General features: G+C 40.3%; 1 protein-coding gene across 16 annotated transcripts in view; it reads right to left on the bottom strand.

Moving 5' to 3' along the window:
• MCF2L (MCF.2 cell line derived transforming sequence like) overlaps positions 1 to 20,960 on the bottom strand; it is a 268,042-nt gene that overhangs the window by 204,403 nt on the left and 42,679 nt on the right. For 4 of the 16 annotated variants that reach the window (XM_043535782.1, XM_043535798.1, XM_043535839.1 and 1 more), the window contains exon 1: positions 3,379 to 3,457. The exons of the other annotated variants lie outside the window; for them this stretch is intronic. In XM_043535782.1, coding sequence (XP_043391717.1) covers positions 3,379 to 3,430 — 52 coding nt within the window. In that variant the 5' untranslated portion in view covers positions 3,431 to 3,457. Of the gene's footprint in view, positions 1 to 3,378; positions 3,458 to 20,960 lie in introns of those variants that run through there. 16 annotated transcript variants of the gene reach the window in all.

Raw genomic sequence — 20,960 nt, 5'->3', positions numbered from 1 at the left:
CATGTGTGTCCTATTTATGAAGTCCTCGGGCTCCCAGATGCCACATAGATGAGCCACCTCTTCCTGCAGCTCTCTTGCCTGCTTCCACCAACAGACACTTCTCACACCTGGTGGTTTCCCCTGCCTAGCTTTCATTGACAGGGATATGCAGGCCGCATTCCCAGCAAGTCAAGACCTGGCTTCTGTGGAAGTCTCCAGGGTCAGGATGCGTGGCAGGGCACCCCCACAAGTGCAAGCAATTCTTAAGGTATTGCTAACACTGAGCTGGAGGTATAAATTTCAGCTTGGATAAATGTATGCGCACTGGGTTTGATAGAGCTAACTTGCTAAAAACAGAAGTGTAGCCGTTGCGGTGCAGGCAGCTGGCTGGGGTAGCCACCTGAGTGAGTACCTAGGGTCCTGGGCAGGACTGTACTCGGGGTGGCTAGCCAATCCGACCACCTGCACTACTGCAGCAACACTGGTCATTTTAGCATTTTACCTCAACCAAAGCTAGCATCGTACGTCTCCCCATGCTCGAAATTACACCTCCAGCTTGAAGTGTAGACGTTCCCTTAGCTTACACCACAAAAAGACCACCCCATATCTGCAAAATTTCACAACTCCCTCACCCTTTGGGACATGATGCCATCTAACACAATACTTTCACTTGCCCTTCATTAAACCCACAGATTACATTCATCTCCCACCTCACTGCTGACAATCCCCAGGGAAAGAAGATCCCTGTGCCCTGCTACTGACACAACCTACACAACACAGTGCTGAAATAAGGCATACTGGATCGCTCAAGATACACTTTCATCTCTTTCCTTTGATCACACACATAGGGGATCAGACAGAGGGCCTCACATTCCCCCCACCGATTGCTTCATATCACGGTTACAGCTCTTCCAAGCTGCTCCAGCTAATCCCTCCACCATTCGATACACTTGCACTTATTATGGTGAATGCAGCTGGAGTGGACACACAAATTCCCAGTGACTACTTCCAGCTCCAAGGGGCAGAGTTACAGTTATGTGGGTGTGCACCATAACTTTAGATTTCCTGGTTTACAGAAGTTTGAGTTTTGCTGAACTTGACTTCCTGAAAGAGTGTGAGACACCACTGTGCAACCTTAACTCTGCAGTAATGAAGTTTTTTTTGTCAGTGAAGAGAGGTGGTAGTGGAAGTCATGTGAGTAGACGGCTTTACTCAAGGAGCACAATGCAAAAATAGGAGGTGGCCAACAGAGCCCTTTGAGAAGACTATAATAAACCAGTCTTAAGGAAAAAAATTAAAAGGGGATGGAAAAAAAAAATCAGAGCTCAGTTTCAATAGTACAACTGAAGTAAGGTTACCTATAAATGCAATTTCATGGAAGGCAGAAAAGAGGACGCAGGGGTATTTTTTGCTAAGACTGTTCCTAGATACTAGTGATTGGCACTTCAGAAATGGAGAGAGAGAGAGAAGACAGACAGACAGCGCACATAAGTACAGCTAAATCATATAACCATGAAGGTGTCATTCTATTTAAAGTATTACCCCATTTTGAGATAAAGATATACATTTGCATAAATTATTAGCACTACAAGTCAGTGCCTGCCCCAGTGGGAGAAATTAGGGCTGGGAGCTGTTTGCACTCTTGTGGGTTAGGATGCACACAGCTGGATGGTTGTGAGATGTGCTGGTCAATGTGCCTAGGCTGCCCAGCACCCAGCCTGCAGACTCATAATAAAGTTCAGGAAGAAAAACCTCCCATACAAGTCACAAGTCTATTACCTATATTGATACACATTGGGCATCACTGATCTAAGGTGTGCTTTATAGCTAGTCATACCCTAGACAAAGTACAGCCACAACTGAGAGGGAAAGAAACATTTTTAATATAGGAATTATTTAAGCTAACAGTTTGGTTACTGCATAGCATCTTATGCGATTAGATGACTAGTACACAAAAATAAGGTCACTGGCTTTGTGTTTTATAAAAAGCCACACTAAATTAAGAGAGGCATTAAAAAAAGAAATACCTGTGAATTTGAGAGAGAACCCACTGTTTCTGAACAGAGAAATGATAAAGATATCTGGTGGAAACAGGCATGTGAGAAGCAATCTAAGTAGAAAACAATGGGTACAGTGACCTTTTCTTATAATGTAATGTTTTGTGCTCATCTTAAACTCTTTTTCCCTTAAAATACCTTTTATTAAACGAGCACTCCCTCTAGTCAACAACATTGATGCAGCTCATCTGTATGTTTCAAATTTGGTATTTAATCTCTTCATTGGAAAATGGCATCAGCCATCTTGAAAATTATCTCCTACTATCAGATTAAAAATGAAAAGGACAGTATGCAAGAATGAAAAATACATATTCATTCTTTGGGAATGAGAGCGTTGTTCATCCCAAGAAAATAAATCCTTCAAATTTCAATATCTGCAAGGAATGATACTTTGAAATTTCTGTATTAAGAACCCACCAGTACACTTTGGACGACAAGGAGGTGCAAAACTTGCAAAATCTGCCTAAGAATAACTAGCAAAAGAAAATATTTTCAAAGGATATAAAAAATATTTCCCTGCACTGTCAAGATAACCGTTAGATCCGTTATGCAAAGGTGTATGCTGTAGATTCTATAATGTGTTCACATTTCTGCATAAACAGTTGCCCATGAAAGTTCTCCTGGACCTCAATCCAACCACAGATCAAAACATTATATGCTGCTACTCAGTTCTAAAATATTTAAATTTTCACAAACCTTTAAAAACTAAGCAATTGTCAGAAATCATACTAATCTTTTTATAATCCTAAAACCATTTACAGATATTTGCTGCAGGTTTTATTCCTATTTAGATGCACCACTGAATTTCCTATGACTAGTGGAGTCATGACTTCATCCTCCTGGAAGTGCAATTTAGAACTACCTAAAATAGAGGTTGCTGTGCCTTAGATTTTCATTATGTCACATATCTGCTTTTTTAAAGCCTGCTTTACAGCTCCCTCCCCCCCCCGGTAGCTGCAGCTGGGTCTGAACCGCAAAAGACTCCAGACTGGTTTATACTAATTGACTGTGCTAGCAGTTATTTAAGAATAACTTAAATAAGTTATTTAAGAATCAATTCAACAGGATCTTTCTAAACCTGGCTTCATCAATTTCCAATAACTAAAACCTTTCTAAACACAATGAAATGTTACTAAAAATAGTGAGTGTCAATGTAAACACCAGTTACTCTTATGTGAATAACAAAAGATTTTCTCTCTCATTAACACAGCAGAACATAAAGAAAGCTATTCAAGTCACAGGGATTTACTAAAAAAAACCCACACACACAAAAAAACCCCACACCTATAAATTCATTGACAGCATCAACAAAACATTATTTCAGACCAGCAGCTCCTCCTACCAGTGCACTGGAAAACCGCATTTAATCTCTGCACCAATTCTTCTAGGGCCATTTCTTCAATTCTCAGCAAACATATTCTCTGGTGAAACAAAAAAGATCCACAGCAAACATGTTTCCCTCTGCTCCAGAAATAAAAAAAACTACAGCAGTGCTTCACAGCCCTGCATTTCAATTACTCCACACAGATCCCCTATCAGCACAAAAGGAGGTGTGAGTGCACATTCCCCCCCCTGCAATGCATAGGCTTGGCGGATGCTGCTCCAAGCCAGAGTCATGAATGTTAATTACCTCAGAATCACTTAAACTTCTCTCCTCTGTGCACTGGTTTGTCTGCAGCATCGCTATTACATGTCAAAATTAATATGAAGCACTGATGAGACAGGAGCACAAATCTCTATATCAGACTGAAGCAAGCACTGGGGAGAGCTGCACTGAAGCAACAGCATATTTTGGTAACAGCAAGCCCTACGAGCTTAAGCAATTCAGCAAACCTGAACAAAGCAGTATCCTCTTTCTTAAGAGAGCATTAGTCTTTATTTTACCCTCTTGCCAATTCAACTGCTACATAGGAAAATTCACTCATTGCAGACAGAGGGGCAATAAAATGTTACTATCCTCCACAATAGATTTACATTCTTCTAGTTATATTTAACACATTACTTTTTGCGTTTGTGCCTGATATCCTCAGTGTTTGCTTTAAAAAAATCCCCAATGATATCAGAACCATTTTCAAGATAGTTTGGAGGAGCTTAGCTGTTAAAATCCTGTCCAATAACAGCCCATTTATCCTCTACATCTCTGTTTTCAAGAATCCAAAATGTCTGACCTTATGGCACTGGATTCATAGACATTAGATATGGACAAGATCTAAGTCACCTAGTCCATTACACTATCTCCATATGGTTGTTCCCTGAAGTTAGTTTTCAGTGCTTGTATCCAGTCTTCTTTTTAAAGTCATAAGCAATGACTTCCACTAATTCCCTTGGGAGACTATTCCACAGTCTAATAAATCTCACTGTCAGGATGCTTGCTTTTGCTGATATTCAGCTAAACTGGCTCCTTACTTTCACCCTATTAATTGCAGTTATACTGCCTTGTGCCACCCCAAGTATATGATGCTTTTCTTTGGTGCTTGTCTAATCAAGTTACTTATTTACCACAGGAAGATGAAAGGAGTCAACATGTGTTCAGTTATGATGTAACTGAACTTAATAAATGGATAATGGGTAGCTATAAAGGGCTAGAGCAAGGTTGCTTTTGGAATGTGCAGCACAGTATTTCACATATGTACATTTCTTAAAGAGATTGCTGATCTAATGGTGCATTTGAATATTTATCAGTCTTTTCTTAACTGTTCATTTCCAGCCAACTGCTGTTTCCACCCCCAAATTGTACATTCCTCAGCATATGCTCACACACTGTAGCAACCTTAACTTTTACTCATATTTTTCAGTCTATTGCCTTTTATAAATTATTATTAAAACTACTGGCCCAATGTAGAACTTAAGATCTCCAGGGCGTTCCTGGCTTGATCTTTCTCTCTAGTCCTGGGCCCTCCAGTTCCTATTGCCTTGTCACTGCTCTGTGACACATCGGAATTGTTTGCAAGGCTCCCATTTCTCCTTGCCCTGCATAAGCATTATAAAGCCCTGGGGTGTTGTAAGATACCTGTCAGTGTGCCTCAAGAGAGCCTCTTTGTGGCTGCATAGGGTATAAATACCTCTCTACTCTTCTGGTCAACAGGAAGGGCAATGCAGTGACCCTGTCCTGACCTGGCTCCAAATTCTTCCTCCCTTCCTGTCCATCCCCATAAACTTTGCATTTTCTCCTACCAGCTGTCAGGGAGCCCTTAAAGGGGCAATGCACCTTTTCTTCCAGCTAGCTGGATAAAGATCGACTTGCATAAAGGTTGCAGTAGAAACATCTCTCCTCCACTTCTTCTTGCCCTGCATATAAAGCCCTAAGGATACTTAAGATATGTCAGTGTGCCAAATCATAACCAAATTTCGTAAATTAGTATTTTAAAAACAATAATTAACTTATGTCCTAGATTTTAATGTTATTTAAAATATGTAAAGTTTGAAGTTTTACAATCAAGCTTATTTCTTTAAAGGGTAGGAGGACCTAAAACTTTAGATACTTGGAAAATAAGCTTTTTAAAAAGATTAACTACAAGCAGCTACAATAATTATAAAAGGAGATGTAGCTGTGTGGAAAATTTGAAGGAATAGTAATAAGCAACTTTTGAGCTACAGACAATAAGACTACAATCATGACATCTCAAAATTGTGTTTATAGACTTATATTTTCCTGACAGAGAAAAGATATTACATTTCATTTCAAGTTACAATATACTGTACTGGTTTTACAATAAAACTTCTGAATTACCCTGGTCTTTCTTATCTTTGATCTACTCTAGAAATGATAGGTAGATCTGTAAGAAACCGTCCCCAGTTATGATCATTATGAAATTAGCCTGTTTCTTCTAAACCCCAATATGCCATCAAGGGGCATCTTTCTCCTCTGAAATTTTGCCGAGAGCATACCCTGATGCTATTCAAAGGTGCAAGGACAGCTTTATAGTATGGGAAGGTCAGGTCTACTTACCCAGAAGACACCCAAAATTTGATTTTTTTTTTAAAAATTGTGCAGAGATTTCTCTTTAGCAGTTGGAGCAAATCTGGCATTTTTCAGTCAAAAACAATATTGCTAACCGAGGTAATTTGGCTGGGTATGGAATAGCTAAAACTAATGCTTATAATATAACAAGATTTCAATCTTAACTATGAAAAGACTAGATTGTGTATAATGGGATTCAATCTACTATTGAGAAAACAAAAAAAAACAATTGAGCATATGCAGCCACTACTTTACTTTATAAAACGTAAGGATGAGACAGCACATTCTTAGAGCACCGACTCCTAAGAACATAAGTATGGCCATACTGGGTCAGACCAATGGTCCATCCAGCCCAGTATCCTGTCTTCTGACAGTGGCCAATGCCAGGTGCTTCAGAAGGAATGAACAGAACAGGCGAGGGATCAATCCCCAGTTGTCTGCTCTCAGCTTCTGGCACTTTCCTCTTAAGCTAACAGGAGTTTGGGTTGCACAAGGAATGCAAAATAAGGCCCTTAGCGTGCGTCAAGTCAACATTACAATTTATACTGCACAGCAAGTTTTTCAGTCTACAAACACCTATTTTAGGTGTCCTTATGGTGAAATCTACTAAACTGAAATGGTCTCCCAAGGGAAGCGAGAGATGCCTGATGACCTGAACTTTTTAAAACTGGGGCAAAAGTGCTGGAGAATATCCTGAAGTGAGCAATTCTGCATTGGCAATGAGAAATTCTAGATTACCTACTAGCACTTCTCCCAATTTTTCTGATACCTTTCAATGGAAGTTTGCTTTGTAATAATAGGACGTGCTTTACCAGAGCTTCTTTGCTTCTTTCACATTCACACATGCCTGCAGTTTAAAGAAAGTCTGTATAACTGCATTGGTTCTTGAAGAAAAAGCAGGTGACTGTCATACCACATTTTTGAACTAATACATCATGCTTAATGCACTCTCAGATAGATATCCACTTTTTAGGATGGATTTATATAAAAATAAAAAAATAGAATATCATTTCCATATTATTTTTTTCCACTGAAACCAATCCTGCTTTTATTGACGTCAAAGGGAGCTTTGCTTTTCATTGGGCCAGGATCAGCCCCATTGTACTAGTCTAGTTCCTAGGCATACTTTGACACGTGACACCTTAGGGGGAGTTACTTCACCGCCCTGTGCCTTAGTTTACCCACCTAGGAAAAGGAAACAATAATACCTTCTTTTTAAAAAGTCTGAGATCTATGGATCAAAAGTGCTATGCAAGAGCAAAATATTATTAGATTCTAATATTTGCGTATGTAAAAACATGAAATATTAAATATAAGACTTTCAATAATTAAAGTGGTAAAGATCTGGCTTAACTATACATAGAGCAAGGACATCCAGAATTAAAGCTGTTACTGCATCCTCCTTGAACTCAGCTGACTGCCTAGATATTGCCATTCATGTGATCCTCTATAAACTGTAAGAAGTAGAACAAACAGTGACCTTATTCTCACAAGAGTGCAAATGTCCAGCTTTTTGCTGTATCTCAAAACCTTCATGTCATTTTAACTACTTTTTTTAATGATTTGTTTTCTCTCAAATTTCTGCTTCTAAAATAATAAGTAAAGAACAAACATTGATTTTTGTAAAGGACTGTTTTATTTAGCACAAGCAAAGTGCTAAATAAACTTAATTTCTACACCACCATGTAGCTGGCTAAAAGAAAATGTCCTCTCCAGAAAAATACATGGATCCCTGTGGTGACTAATCAGTACAAAGGTGAGTAGGGCACAGAGTAATAAAATGAATTGAAAAGAGATACCCCTCAATGTATCAGGTCTTTCTCTGCAGTCATATGGATTTTTCCTTATTTAGATATTAATTTCTGCAAAGTTTAACAGCATATAGACAGGTTTCAGAGTAACAGCCGTGTTAGTCTGTATTCGCAAAAAGAAAAGGAGTACTTGTGGCACCTTAGAGACTAACCAATTTATTTGAGCATAAGCTTTCGTGAGCTACAGCTCACTTCATTAGATGAGCTGTAGCTCACGAAAGCTTATGCTCAAATAAATTGGTTAGTCTCTAAGGTGCCACAAGTACTCCTTTTCTAACAGCATATAGTAATTCCAAGTTTAAATAGGCCTACAACATCTCGATTTGTTTTGTATTCTTTGGGTTTATTTATTCAAACAGATTAACTTTATTCCCTTTATCAATTTTTTGTAGCAAGATTAATTTTATATTATAAATACTGTGTGTATAAATCTTGTCGTATGATATATATTTCATATATCTGACATCCATTTAAGAATGTACCCTGGCAAGGGAAAGAAGATCCATAGTAATAGGATGATTCTGTAACAGTTCTATTTCTGAGTTTATTGGGTAATGAGTTAGAGCACACAACACACCCGCAGCTTGTCTGTTAACATCTGAAGTTTGTTTTGAAACAGGATGTGCCATGGAACACCATGTCCAAGAAATCCTCTGTGAGGATTTCCAGATTTCAGGAGATCAGATGGACTTGTTGACTCCTGCTAGTAAAATACAAAAAGGAATAAGAAATCATAGTTTGTACTGAACAGTGAAGGCCACCCAGATATTACACCATTTCCTGGGCAGCAAGAAATGCAAGATACACACACCATTTCACAATCATTTAGAGGAGCGGAGTGCGCTGTTTCAGCAGTGGCTCTCTCTTATGTTGTCTGCCCTCAGCTTACAAGTTATTTTTTAACTCTCTACAGAGTCAGTAAACATAATGGGCCTGATGCTCCACTGCTGCCATGCATCCTGTGAAATTGTTTCCACTTGTGCAAAATGAGTAGTAGAGAATATTGATTCATTAGCATTTTTTACTCACACTCTTCAGCGGGTCTCATTTTAAATCAAAATTTGGGGGTCTGTGTAGGAAAGCTTAATGAGCAGTTCTACTTTGAAAAGTGGCATTGGGGGATTCCACGTTCTCAATGATTTCAGATCAAATGTACTGTTTTCAAGTTTAAAATTATTATTTTAAAAAACGGACAGCCTTGCAAACTTGGCCCAGGCTATGAGAGCTTAGCGGGATCCTTTCCAGACTATGCATCATCACTAGTAAGAAAGGTTCAACAATTCCTGTGCAAGACTATATTACAGCAGAGAGATTGAGCTCAAACTGCTGTGCTACACAAGAAAATGCCAGTTACATGAAGTGCACTGCAGTATATGCCCTTCATTCGCTGTTAGCTGGTAAGTGTGGATAGAAAACATTGTTATCTAGTCTACATTCCCATTTCCTACACGCTCAGGGAAAACAACAAAATAAGCAAGGAATAAAAAAAATATTGCTGATCTTAATGAGATCAGTCATCTTAGAGGGCAACATGAATGCAACACCTGACCCAATTTCTGCAGGTCTACACTGACTTTTCTTAGAGCTATGTTGAGCTTCAAAGCAGCAAGAGAATTCGTTTTTCCTACCACCACCTACTTTGTTTTTGGTTCACATTTTGTTTATAAAAACAGGATTCGGCATCCATTATAATGCAGTTTTACTCCTTAGAGCTGAAAATGGGCTGAGGGGAAAAAAACAATTCAGTTTGGTTAACTAGTTTTCCATCTGGCTTTGCACTGGCTTACTCAAGAAGCAGCACAGTAGCTTGCATAATTTATAGAAATTTAGTAGTATTGGTACATTTTCAAGAGCCCCGTCAGCGATAGATTAGTTGTATAAACTTTTCTTTACTACTGTTCTTTCCTGTTACACCCATACACTATTTAATTCAATTTGTAATTATAGCTTTGCTTACATGTCTGTAGATCATGTGCAAATGCAGGCGTGTTACTATCAAGGTTCCTTCCCCACTCTGAACTCTAGGGTACAGATGTGGGGACCTACATGAAAGACCCCCTAAGCTTATTCTTACCAGCTTAGGTTAAAAATTTCCCCAAGGTACAAACTTTGCCTTGTCCTTGAACCCTATGCTGCCACCACCAAGCGTGTTAAACAAAGAACAGGGAAAGAGCCCACTTGGAGACGTCTTCCCCCCAAAATATCCCCCCAAGCCCTTTACACCCCCTTTCCTGCGGAAGGCTTGATAAAAATCTTCACCAGTTGGTACAGGTGAACACAGACCCAAACCCTTGGATCTTAAGAACAATGAAAAATCAATCTGGTTCTTAAAAGAAGAATTTTAATTAAAGAAAAGGTAAAAGAATCACCTCTGTAAAATCAGGATGGTAAATACCTTACAGGGTAATTAGATTCAAAACATAGAGAATCCCTCTAGGCAAAACCTTATGTTACAAAAAGACACAAAAAAAGGAATATACATTCCATTCAGCACACTGTATTTTACCAGCCATTAAACAAAAGGAAATCGAACGCATTTTCTAGCTAGATTACTTACTAACTTAACAGAGTTTCTGAGACTGCATTCCTGATTTGTTCCCAGCAAAAGCATCACACAGACAGACAGACCCTTTGTTTCCCCCCTTCCAGCTTTGAAAGTATCTTGTCTCCTGATTGGTCATTTTGGTCAGGTGCCAGAGAGGTTATCTTAGCTTCTTAACCCTTTACAGGTGAAAAGGTTTTGTCTCTGGCCAGGACGGATTTTATAGCACTGTATACAGAAAGGTGGTTACCCTTCCCTTTATTTTTATGACAGTTACCTCTTCCTAATTTTCACATGGTTCCAGGCAATGAGTGACATCTGTTTCAAAGACTCTTGCACAATCAGGAATCCCTGAAGTTTTCTACTAGTAAGAAGCCTTCACCTGAATTCAGGTAGAACATGGAAAACCTGTAAAATGTTTGGCCAACATTATGTACATCAGAACATCTATAGCTGTATTATATGGATCCCTCGAAGGTTTTACACTTTAATCTTTATCTTTAAAAGCACATCAGCTTGGTCACTTAGCAGATACTGTTTTTTTTGGGAGACCACTGAAGAATAAACAATCTATTTCAGCACTTTGGGCTGATGAACCTGGAATACACTGTAGCAGATGTCCTTGGCATCCATGTTGATGGTGCTAGACACACTGATCTTTTAGTGGCCCCTACCAAATAATTCACAGCATGGCATCAACAGTTTCAGAAAGACTGTACAGCCATGCTTCCTTGGTGGGAGGCAAGGTGTGACACTGTATAGAGTATGAGCGACCATTTATATTATCAATACCAATATTACAAAATTACAATGAATCTTATACAAGATAGGTCATGTAAGGTATCAGTGGAAAAGTTATGATCTGCTAAATATGATAAGCTTGTGTATATGTATCTATCATCTTTGTATCATGAGTTATACATATATCTGTTATATTGATCTCTCAAACTTGTGCTGTGCATCTCGGTAACACCCCCAGGCATATTGGCATCAGCACTATCCAGCCTGCTTGATGGCCCATCAAAGACCATCAGTTGTATAATTAACCCTTTGAGAGAAGCCACGGGCTACCCCCGAGTCAGCAAGACAATGTAGTGACATGCCTATGGACAGGGGACTCCAAATAATTTTCCATGTGCATGTGCTGTGAGCTTGTGTTTGGCACAAAGGATGTACAAGCCACATGACTGAATATAAAAAGGCAGCGGCATCACCTCCATTTTGTCTTCAGTCCTGCTTCTCACCTCTGGAGCAACTTCTCTACAAACTGAAGCTTTGAACAAAGGGCCTAATGACCCATTCAAGCTACGGATGTGTTCCAGAGGGATTTTTACAAGCCAGCAAACTCACCAATGTTGTTAATAACCTGATATATGGATTCTGAAGTTACATATCAGGATTGTTTTGACCATGTAACAATTCTCTTCTCATTCTTCTTTTCTTTTCTTATAAGCCTTTGGTTTTAGATACTAAAGGATTGGCTGGCAGGGTGGTATTTTGGGTAAAATCCAAACTAGTTTGATCTGGTAATGGCGCTGGCCTTTTGGGGTTCAGAAGAACATTTTGTACAATGAATAGAGCTTTAAGTAACTTCTCACTTTATTGGACTTATTTGCTGATTGGGAGCCTGAGATTGGAATGCAATAAGGGGGCTGTGTGATTTCTTCTCTTCTTCTTTAAATTTAGCTTCTAGATAACAAACGTGAGGGATCAGGAGTACAGTTTGTGTCTGGTTGGTGAATCTAACTACAGTGTTAACCACCAGTTTTTGGGGGAAACCGGCTCTCCTTTTTGCAGCCTTCCCTGATCCTGGCATTTTTAGTGTGAGCTACCCTAGGCACCTCGGGTCACACAAGGTACTATGACTGTGAACCCAGCTGTTCATGAATAAAGAGCTTTGAATAGGAATAAAATCATAACCACAATATATCTAAAGACTTAGGTAAAATCCTGGCGCCAATGAAGTCAATAGGAGTTTTGCCCTAACTCTAATAAGGACAGGATTTCACCCTCCATCTGCTCTGTAGGTAAGCTCTCTCACATCTGACCGTATCTAGGTACTTATATGACCCCTATCACAATAGTATCTTGATTCTTCACAAGCATTCATTTATACAGGCAGCAAAATCTCTGTGAGGTAGGGAAGTACTATCATCCTCATTTTGCAGATGGTGAATAGAGGTACAGAGTGTAGGTGGCTTGTCCCAGGTCATGCAGGAAGAATATGGCAGAGCAGGGAACAGAAACCAGATTTCCTAAATCATAATCTAAGATTTTTAGCTACAATCCCATGTTCCCATCCTTATATTTGGATTGTCTGAGGAAACGTAGGAAATACCAATTTTTTTTGCTCTGCATTCAGAACACCAAGATTTCTCACTGACAAAAAGATAGAGAATAAAGAATAGGAACAGTTGCATGCCCTACAGCACTAGCAGCTAAGCAATGGGATGGACAAGTTCTGGGTTTTATACAAGGTTTTGCTTCTCTCTTCACACTGACTTGAGGAATCAACAAGAGCCAACACCTTATCCTCAACTGGGCGGCATCTGCTCTCCACAGGTTTTGCTAGACTCAGTGATCCTGCATTATAAAGCTCTGATTTCATCTATGGTTAGCAAGGCAATTCCACCTCTTCCACTTGTATCATGGCCTAGCCATAGTAATTCACGCTTTAATCTCCTCCAGGCTGCACTGTCTGTAACTCACTCTTCCTCAGCCTAGACAAGGACACTGCAGCTGGTACACAACACAGCAGTCCATCCTCTAAACAGAGCGAGCTGAAGAGAGTATATTTCATTGGCAGTCACAACTTGTATGGAGAGCCAGTGCATTACCAGATCCACTTCTAAGTTCTGATATGGATATGCCAAGCCCTTACCTTGATATCCCCACATTATCTCAGTGACAACTTCTTGTTCCAGGGCCACCACGGCAGCTGCAATTACCCAGCACACGGTGTTTGAAAGAGCTCAGGTGTAGACTCCAGGAAGCCATCAACAACAGGCCCAAGGTTCTAGAACACTTTCCCAAGGAAATCAGAAAGAGCCCTTCACTATCTTAATATCATGCTGTAAGACTCATTGTTTCATCACAGCATTCCCTAGAGAACCAGCGCAAAAGAAATTAAATCAAAAGGACAGAACTCCTTTGTTTTGTTTTTACACATGATCTTTGTACAGCACCTAAATTACAGGAACTTCAAATATGCAAAGGCAGAAATGCGGATATATACAAATGAATCGTTATTTAAAAGCCACTGACCAAGTATGGGCAATATCCTTGCAGGACCTACATTTGCTGACCCTCAAATGTAAATGCAACAGTTGTACTGCTACCACTTGAACTGAGGAACCACCTCCATTATCTGTCAGCAGTAGCAGCGCTTAGAAGCCTGTAAAGAGGACCTATCTACTTCCAAGAGAGAATATCAAGTATTTCCCACACTTAAACCAAGTATTCAGCTTCAAAAAAATCACAACAAAGATGTTCTAACTAGAGTCCAAGTCCAGAACCTAATTTCCCCAGAGTTCAAGGTAGCCCGGACTCAAGTGCTCCAGTTTATGCCTATCTTTAGAAGTGATAATGTTTTCTCCAGTAAATACTAAGTTGCATCAGACTTCATGAAAAGGATTCAAATCAGAAATTAGGGTTTAGGTATTATTATTATTCAGTATATAAATTGCAGTAACACCTAAAAGCAACTGTCAGAGTTGATAGCCCCACTGATAGGTGTGACAGATATGGCATTTTCCTGCAATATCTTGGACAAAACTTATTGAATTAAGTATTTTAGGAATTCAACATTTGCATTTTAATACAATGATGTATTATTGTGGGATTGTATGTAAATTCTCTAGGGAGGACACCTGACTAATCTAAACCTTGGGAAGTGTTAGGAGCTTCAAAGAACTCTTTGAAACAATGTCAACTTTTCAAGTAAAGTGGATTTCCTAGAAAATACCTGGAGAAGGGATTGCAGATGCCTCACCTTGGACACAAGATTTTGAAGCTGTGCCTTGAAGAGAAACCCACAGTCTCTAAGAATCAAGGACCCAAACGGTATGAAGGAAAATATTAGACTCATAGGGGTGCTTGTTCTGAGCTATACATTTATGACCACAGGGAAAAAACCCTTGCTGGTGTTTGAAGAACCTATACCTGCTAGAGTCCTTGTTGGAGTTGGGGTGATCTCTGGTAAGTTTATTAGTTTGTGTGTAGGTTCTTTTATGGTTTTTAGTAGGTTTTCTCTGTAATACTTTTACCTTAAGACTAAATGTGCCTGCTTAGAAAAAGCTGTGTAGCAACTTATAACCTTAGGCACTTAGGTTGTTTATGGCCTTTGAAAATGGAAGGCAAACCAGGCGTGCTGAGGCAGTCTGATTTGCTGGGGAATCCACAACACAGACAACAACTATGAAGCCTGGAAATGCCCTGCTCAGGAGGAGGAGAAACATGCATCTGCCAAGAGAGGTGATGGCTGGAGAGCCAGAAACCTGAGAGTGAATGGCCATAGTGGACCAGATAGAGGGGGAATACAGGTGCAGTTACCCTGAACTGTGACAATAGGCTCTGTACACATGTAATAAACTGCCAAGTGTTAGGAATCCATCCTGCTGCAAAATGAACAAGAGACCCTCAGATCTACTTATCAAGCTGCAGTATGTAATGGCAAACCTATATTAGCTGTCAGTAGTAGCAGCAGCAATGGACAAAGCTATGATTAATATAAAATATTATTTACATTTGTCTTAACACATATAAATTAAAATAAGGTACAATTTTGTAAACAGGGACATTAATTAATTATCCAATGGAATAACCTATCTAGGGACTTAGTGGATTCTCCATCACTTGAAGTCTTTAAATCAAGACAGGATCTCCTTTAAAAACATATATTCATGATATTAAACAGAAATTACAAGCTTGATGCAGAAATTACTGAGCAAGGTTCTTTGCTCTTTGTTATGCAGGAGGTTAGGAGTAGATGAACTTAGTGGTTCAATCTGGCCTTAAAAAAAAAAATCTATGAAATTATATAAGTAACATAAGGCATAAGCTGCTTTCAAAGAAATAAAAGGCTCAAGCCTAGATTGAAATTTACTTTGAGCAGCCCTATCATAGGTACTTATATGGTTCCCATTAACACAGTATCTGAATGCTTCACAATCTTTAACATATTTATCCTCAAAACACCCACATGAGGACAAAGTAGTACTGCCATCCCCATTTTACTGATGGGAAACTGAGGCACAAATTGACCAACTGACTTGCCTATGGTAACATGGGAGTCTGTGGTCCCATGGCACCTGGGTCTCGCGAGTCCCATGTTAGAGCCTAAACCACTGGACTATCCTTGCTCTTCCTATAGCATGTTTTACAACACAAGCTCCAGCACGTCTTAGTCAACATCAATATTTGTCCCTAACCCTAGGTTGGGAAAAGATCACACCGTGAAATATACAAGCTTCCAGATATTTTAAAACTACATTTGTGGCATAATATGGTTTGGTACATGTCTAACCATTTTATCCTTCTTTAGGCACCAGCTCTTCCTTTGTGGAACTGGTTTTTCCCCTTGATTTTTCTGAATGACTGAATTCTCTCAGCATTGAGCCCAGTTTGTCTTTTTTATGCAAAGAATCTGGGGTGCTATTTTGAAACAAGGATCATAAACAGAGATGGCAATATTCTAGTTTTGGCAATACCCCAGCTCTTTACAAGGACAAAGGTGTCCCTGGATCCACAGCTTAGATGAATAGGGAGATTTTTACATTTTACAAGTTGCTATCCTGCTTCTAGGACTAAGAGGAAATAAACTAAAAGATATTAAAAAACCCACAGCTCTGCATTTCAAACACCAAACAGAAGACCACTGCATTAGCAAAATTAATACAGGAGCACAGAGTAAACAAGACTCCAGATTTGCCCAAATAATACAAACCCAACATTTACTACACTGTTGTATTTTAACTTTTACCACAGTATTTTATATGTGCAATAGAAAATACCCACAAACCATACACTGTTTTATTAATTCCTAGTGCCCACTATGAAAATATGCCCATCCACCTACTAGCTGCATTTTCAAGGATGGTCCCAGCAGGCCTGCTTCCCCTCTGATGTCATCTGAGGCCTCTCCCCTGCAAGCACACACAGAGGAGTCTCTCACTTCACTCTCTTCCCCATGAGCAATGGGAGGAAGAGGCAGGAACTCCAGGCAGGTAACCAGAGCCCTGGGGAAAAGCAGCAAAATCCCATGCAACACCCAGACTGGGACAATGAGATCTCTGCTTGGGGACCCATTAACTTGGTTATTGGGGGGTAGAAGGGAAGGGAATGAGGCCTCAATGTCTAACTATCACCCTACTAATTTCAAAGGGAAATAGGAATCTAAGAGGACTCCCATGAAATTCCCATCGGACTCAGGACAAACAGATGCTATCACCATTGCTCCTCTGATCTCCTTCAACACATATGATGTCCCAGGAGAGGAGCTGTACACCACAAGTGGAAGAGTGTGACGCTCCCCCAGGATATCTAGACAAATTAGAGGATTGGGCCAAAAGAAATCTGATGAGGTTCAACAAGGACAAGTGCAGAGTCCTGCACTTAGGAAAGAAGAATCCCATGCAGCGCTACAGACTAGGGACCGAATGGCTAGGCAGCAGTCCTGCAGAAAAGGACCTAGGGGTTACAGTGGACGAGAAGGTGGATATGAGTCAGTGTGCCTTTGTTGCCAAGAAGGCCAATGGCATTTTGGGACATATAAATAGGGGCATTGCCAGCAGATCGAGGGACGTGATCGTTCTCCTCTATTCGACATTGGTGAGGCCTCATCTGGAGTACTGTGTCCAGTTTTGGGCCCCACACTACAAGAAGGATGTGGAAAAATTGGAAAACATCCAGCGGAGGGCAACAAAAATGATTAGGGGACTGGAACACATGACTTATGAGGAGAGGCTGAGGGAACTGGGATTGTTTAGTCTGTGGAAGAGAAGAGTGAGGGGGGATTTGATAGCTGCTTTCAACTACCTGAAAGGGGGTTCCAAAGAGGATGGATCTAGACTGTTCTCAATGGTAGCAGATGACAGAACGAGGAGTAATGGGGGGAGGTTTAGGTTGGATATTAGGAAAAACTTTTTCCACTAGGAGGGTGGTGAAACGCAGGAATGCGTTACCTAGGGAGGTGGTGGAATCTCCTTCCTTAGAAGTTTTTAAGGTCAGGCTTGACAAAGCCCTTTCTGGGATGATTTAGTTGGGGATTGGTCCTGCTTTGAGCAGGGGGTTGGACTAGATGACCTCCTGAGGTCCCTTCCAACCCTGATATTCTATGATATCCAACAGCCCTTATCATGAACGAGTCTTGCCTCAGTCTGTGATGGATCAGTTCCCTGAAACCAACAGCCTCTGGACAGCAGAAGCACTACCTTCCAGGCCCTCTCAGGCCTTGCTCTCTCTCCCCAGGTGGCAATAGGCACATGGCACCCCTCAACCCCTTGGAGTGTTCCCTGCAATGTCCAGTCCCTTATCCACTGAATGCTCACAGAATTACCAGGCCTGATATTCTCAAAGGAACAGAACGTACCAGCTTGTCAGATACAACTCAGGACCAGCACTTTGCTGAACACCACTGTTCTTAAATATATTTATAGTGAAAACAAGAATAAAATTTATCAAAGATTAAAGAATCAAGTGATAATGAGTAAGAATATTGGAAACAAATTTTTACATATAAAATGAAAGCATAAGTCAGTTTCTAGAGACTAAAATTACTCTAGAAACAAGAGACTAAACAAGTTATTCACTTGTCTAAAGTTTATCACCCAAAGTCCTCTTCAACCAAGCCTGGTTGAGGCACCTTTTTCCATGAAGCAAAAGCTCTGTCCTTTTATCTCAAAGAAAACTCCCTACCACCTTTCACTTAATCTCCTAAATATAGCAGAGCAAATCTTTGAAGCGCAGCCACCAGATAGGGTTCCCCCTCTGCTTTTCTCTCTTCCTGTTCAATTATTTTCTCTGAAGTCCTCACAAACCTCCTTTTGCGTTCAGGTCAGAGTGGTGAGAGGTGTCCCATTGCGAATGGGACAACACTCAGTTTATATGTGAAGATATGATTATTCATCTGTCAGTTATCTGATAGAAAACCTGTTTTTCACCTTTGCTGGTGACTAATTACTTGATACAGATTTTAAGAATAGGTTTTCAATACACACACACACACACACACACACACACACACACCCACCCTTCTTGTATCGTATCTGTGCATACATTTCACAGTTACATTGATGACCAGTGTGACTCTGACTTTCATGTGAGACCACATGACATGCTTTGGAGAACCAGAATGTACACACCAGAATCAGGACATTCCTGTAACCCCTCTGCGTCTCCTTAACAGTTGGCATTAAGAGGTTCTTGGGTCACAGAGAGACAACCCCCCCATCTTTCTCTCACACCCACAAAGGTATGCAACTCTCGGGCAGAGATTGTGAAGACAAACACCACTCCATGTCACAGTAGGTTCAGTTTCTGTTCCACACACATGCTTTTCTCCAAGAATACTGCAATAATTCCCCTGTGTCTTTGGAGATGGGTTGTGATGAGAGTACTGTACCTTCCTCTTCCCTCTCATCGTGGAGAGAGGAGTGGTAGGAAGCTTTGCCTGCAGTCCCACAATCAATGGGAAGGATTTCTCCAGCGAGCCTACAAGTAACTTTGGACACCCACCTCGTCTTCTGCGGACAGAATGTCACAGGAACAAGCTTTTAAAATGCTTGAATGCTGCCCCTTAGCTCAATTAACAGCAAACCGTGAACTTACTAGGGTGGGAGCTGTGCTTCCTTCCTTGAAGATGCCTTTATATATATTAGGAAAACAATACCTCCCTTGAAACCCAAAGATGGGGAGCACATGTGTGTCAGGGGAAGAGACTAGCTATACCCAGAAGAATATGGAAGATCAATTGCCATCACACTGATTCCCCGCCCTCCCCGAAAACTTCACAAGGTGAAATGTTCTTGGGGGAATGGGTGCTGGAGGGAAATTGTGCTCTAATCACTAAATAATGCTTGCTTCCTCCATGATTTAAGTAACAGAGTTTCAGGAGACAGAACTTCTTGTGTAAAAGAATAGTCTCCATTAATAAAATGTGCTGAAAGATCATTTGAGCAATAACCTCAAAAAACAGTGATTATTTGTTCAAGTTTTCCATCCATTCTCCCTTGACTTAGCATTTTATAGTTAAAATAACTAAATTAAGCCAAAAAACATGCCATTTGCCCTCACTACTGATAATTTTATTTTTAAATGAAGACAGCCAAGGTTATTAGGCATTTAAATTAACCAACCTTGAAAGTTGTTTGTTTTAGGGGTTTTTTTAAGCCAAACCTTTCAAGGATTCCTAAAAAATACTGGACTTTAAAACCGGTCTTTTCTGGGGAGTTAAATTTGGATGGAAGGAGAAAAGTGTCTATTTTACTGCACATCTCATGGTAAAACATACTAGTTCAAGAACACCATTTGCTTTAATACTGCCCATTCACTAATCTAGTGATCTGCATACTAAAGAGCCAGGCTAATTCTATAACGAGCTTGACAAATGACCCTTTAATGAAATGTGAGACTTAACTTACAGTTGATTTTACATAAAACAGTCATTTTAAAAGAATTTCTAAGAGAAGAAGAAGAGGACACTACTGGTACCACATCAATTTGACTGCACAGCAGAGAACTTGACTATATGCCATAGGAAAAAAAAAAGATTTTTTCTTCTTCCACTCACACAAAATGTCACTGTTAATTTTAAACTTTCTTTTCTAGTATGCGTCCTTCAGTTCGTTTGGTTTTCTTCAAAGTCTATAAGTCAATACATTGGTATTTTAAAGTAAAAGAAAAATAGGTCAGCCAACAAGAAAATTACAGTAGTCAGTGTAGTGTAACCTACATGCTTGCATTGCAATAGTGGTGTAAATAAGGGAAGAAACAGTGGGTAGATTACAGAGTTTTTGTTTTGGGGTCTCTAGGAGTATGTCTGCACTGCAGCTGGGAATGTACCTCCCAGCCAGGATCGACAGACACATGCTAAAAATTGCAGCGTGCACATTGTTGTATGGATGGCATCTCAGGCTAGCCACCTGAGTGTGGAACCAGGGGCTGGGGCAGGCTTGTACTTGGGCAGCTAGCCCTTGCTGCTGCCTCGGTTGCAACATCCACACTGCTATTTTCAGCATGCTAGTTCAAGCAGAGCTAGTGTGTGTGTCTACCCAGGCTTGGAGGTACAGGCCCAGCTATAGTGTAGACATACCTTGTACAGACTTGCTAGAACTGGGCAAAGTGACTGTCAAAGGAGGCAGAAACATCCACAAGGATGGCAACCACCAAACAATGAAACTATCAAGGAAGCTTTCATTGTGGGCAAACAAACAGACAGGCAGGGGACACTCCTAATTACCATCTGAAACTGAGACAACTGGAGCGCAGGGAGGAAGAGGCTATAAATAGGGGAAGTTGGAGACAGCCTGGTGTAACTCAGCAGCTGAACCACGCAGAAATAAGACTGAAGTGTCCCCTGCAAGGTCAGGGTCTCAAAAAACTGTGCCCATCCA

This window comes from Chelonia mydas, chromosome 1 (genome assembly GCF_015237465.2).
Source record: "Chelonia mydas isolate rCheMyd1 chromosome 1, rCheMyd1.pri.v2, whole genome shotgun sequence".
NCBI classification, from domain to species: Eukaryota; Metazoa; Chordata; order Testudines; family Cheloniidae; genus Chelonia; species Chelonia mydas.
This window is presented reverse-complemented; position numbering and strand designations above follow the sequence as displayed.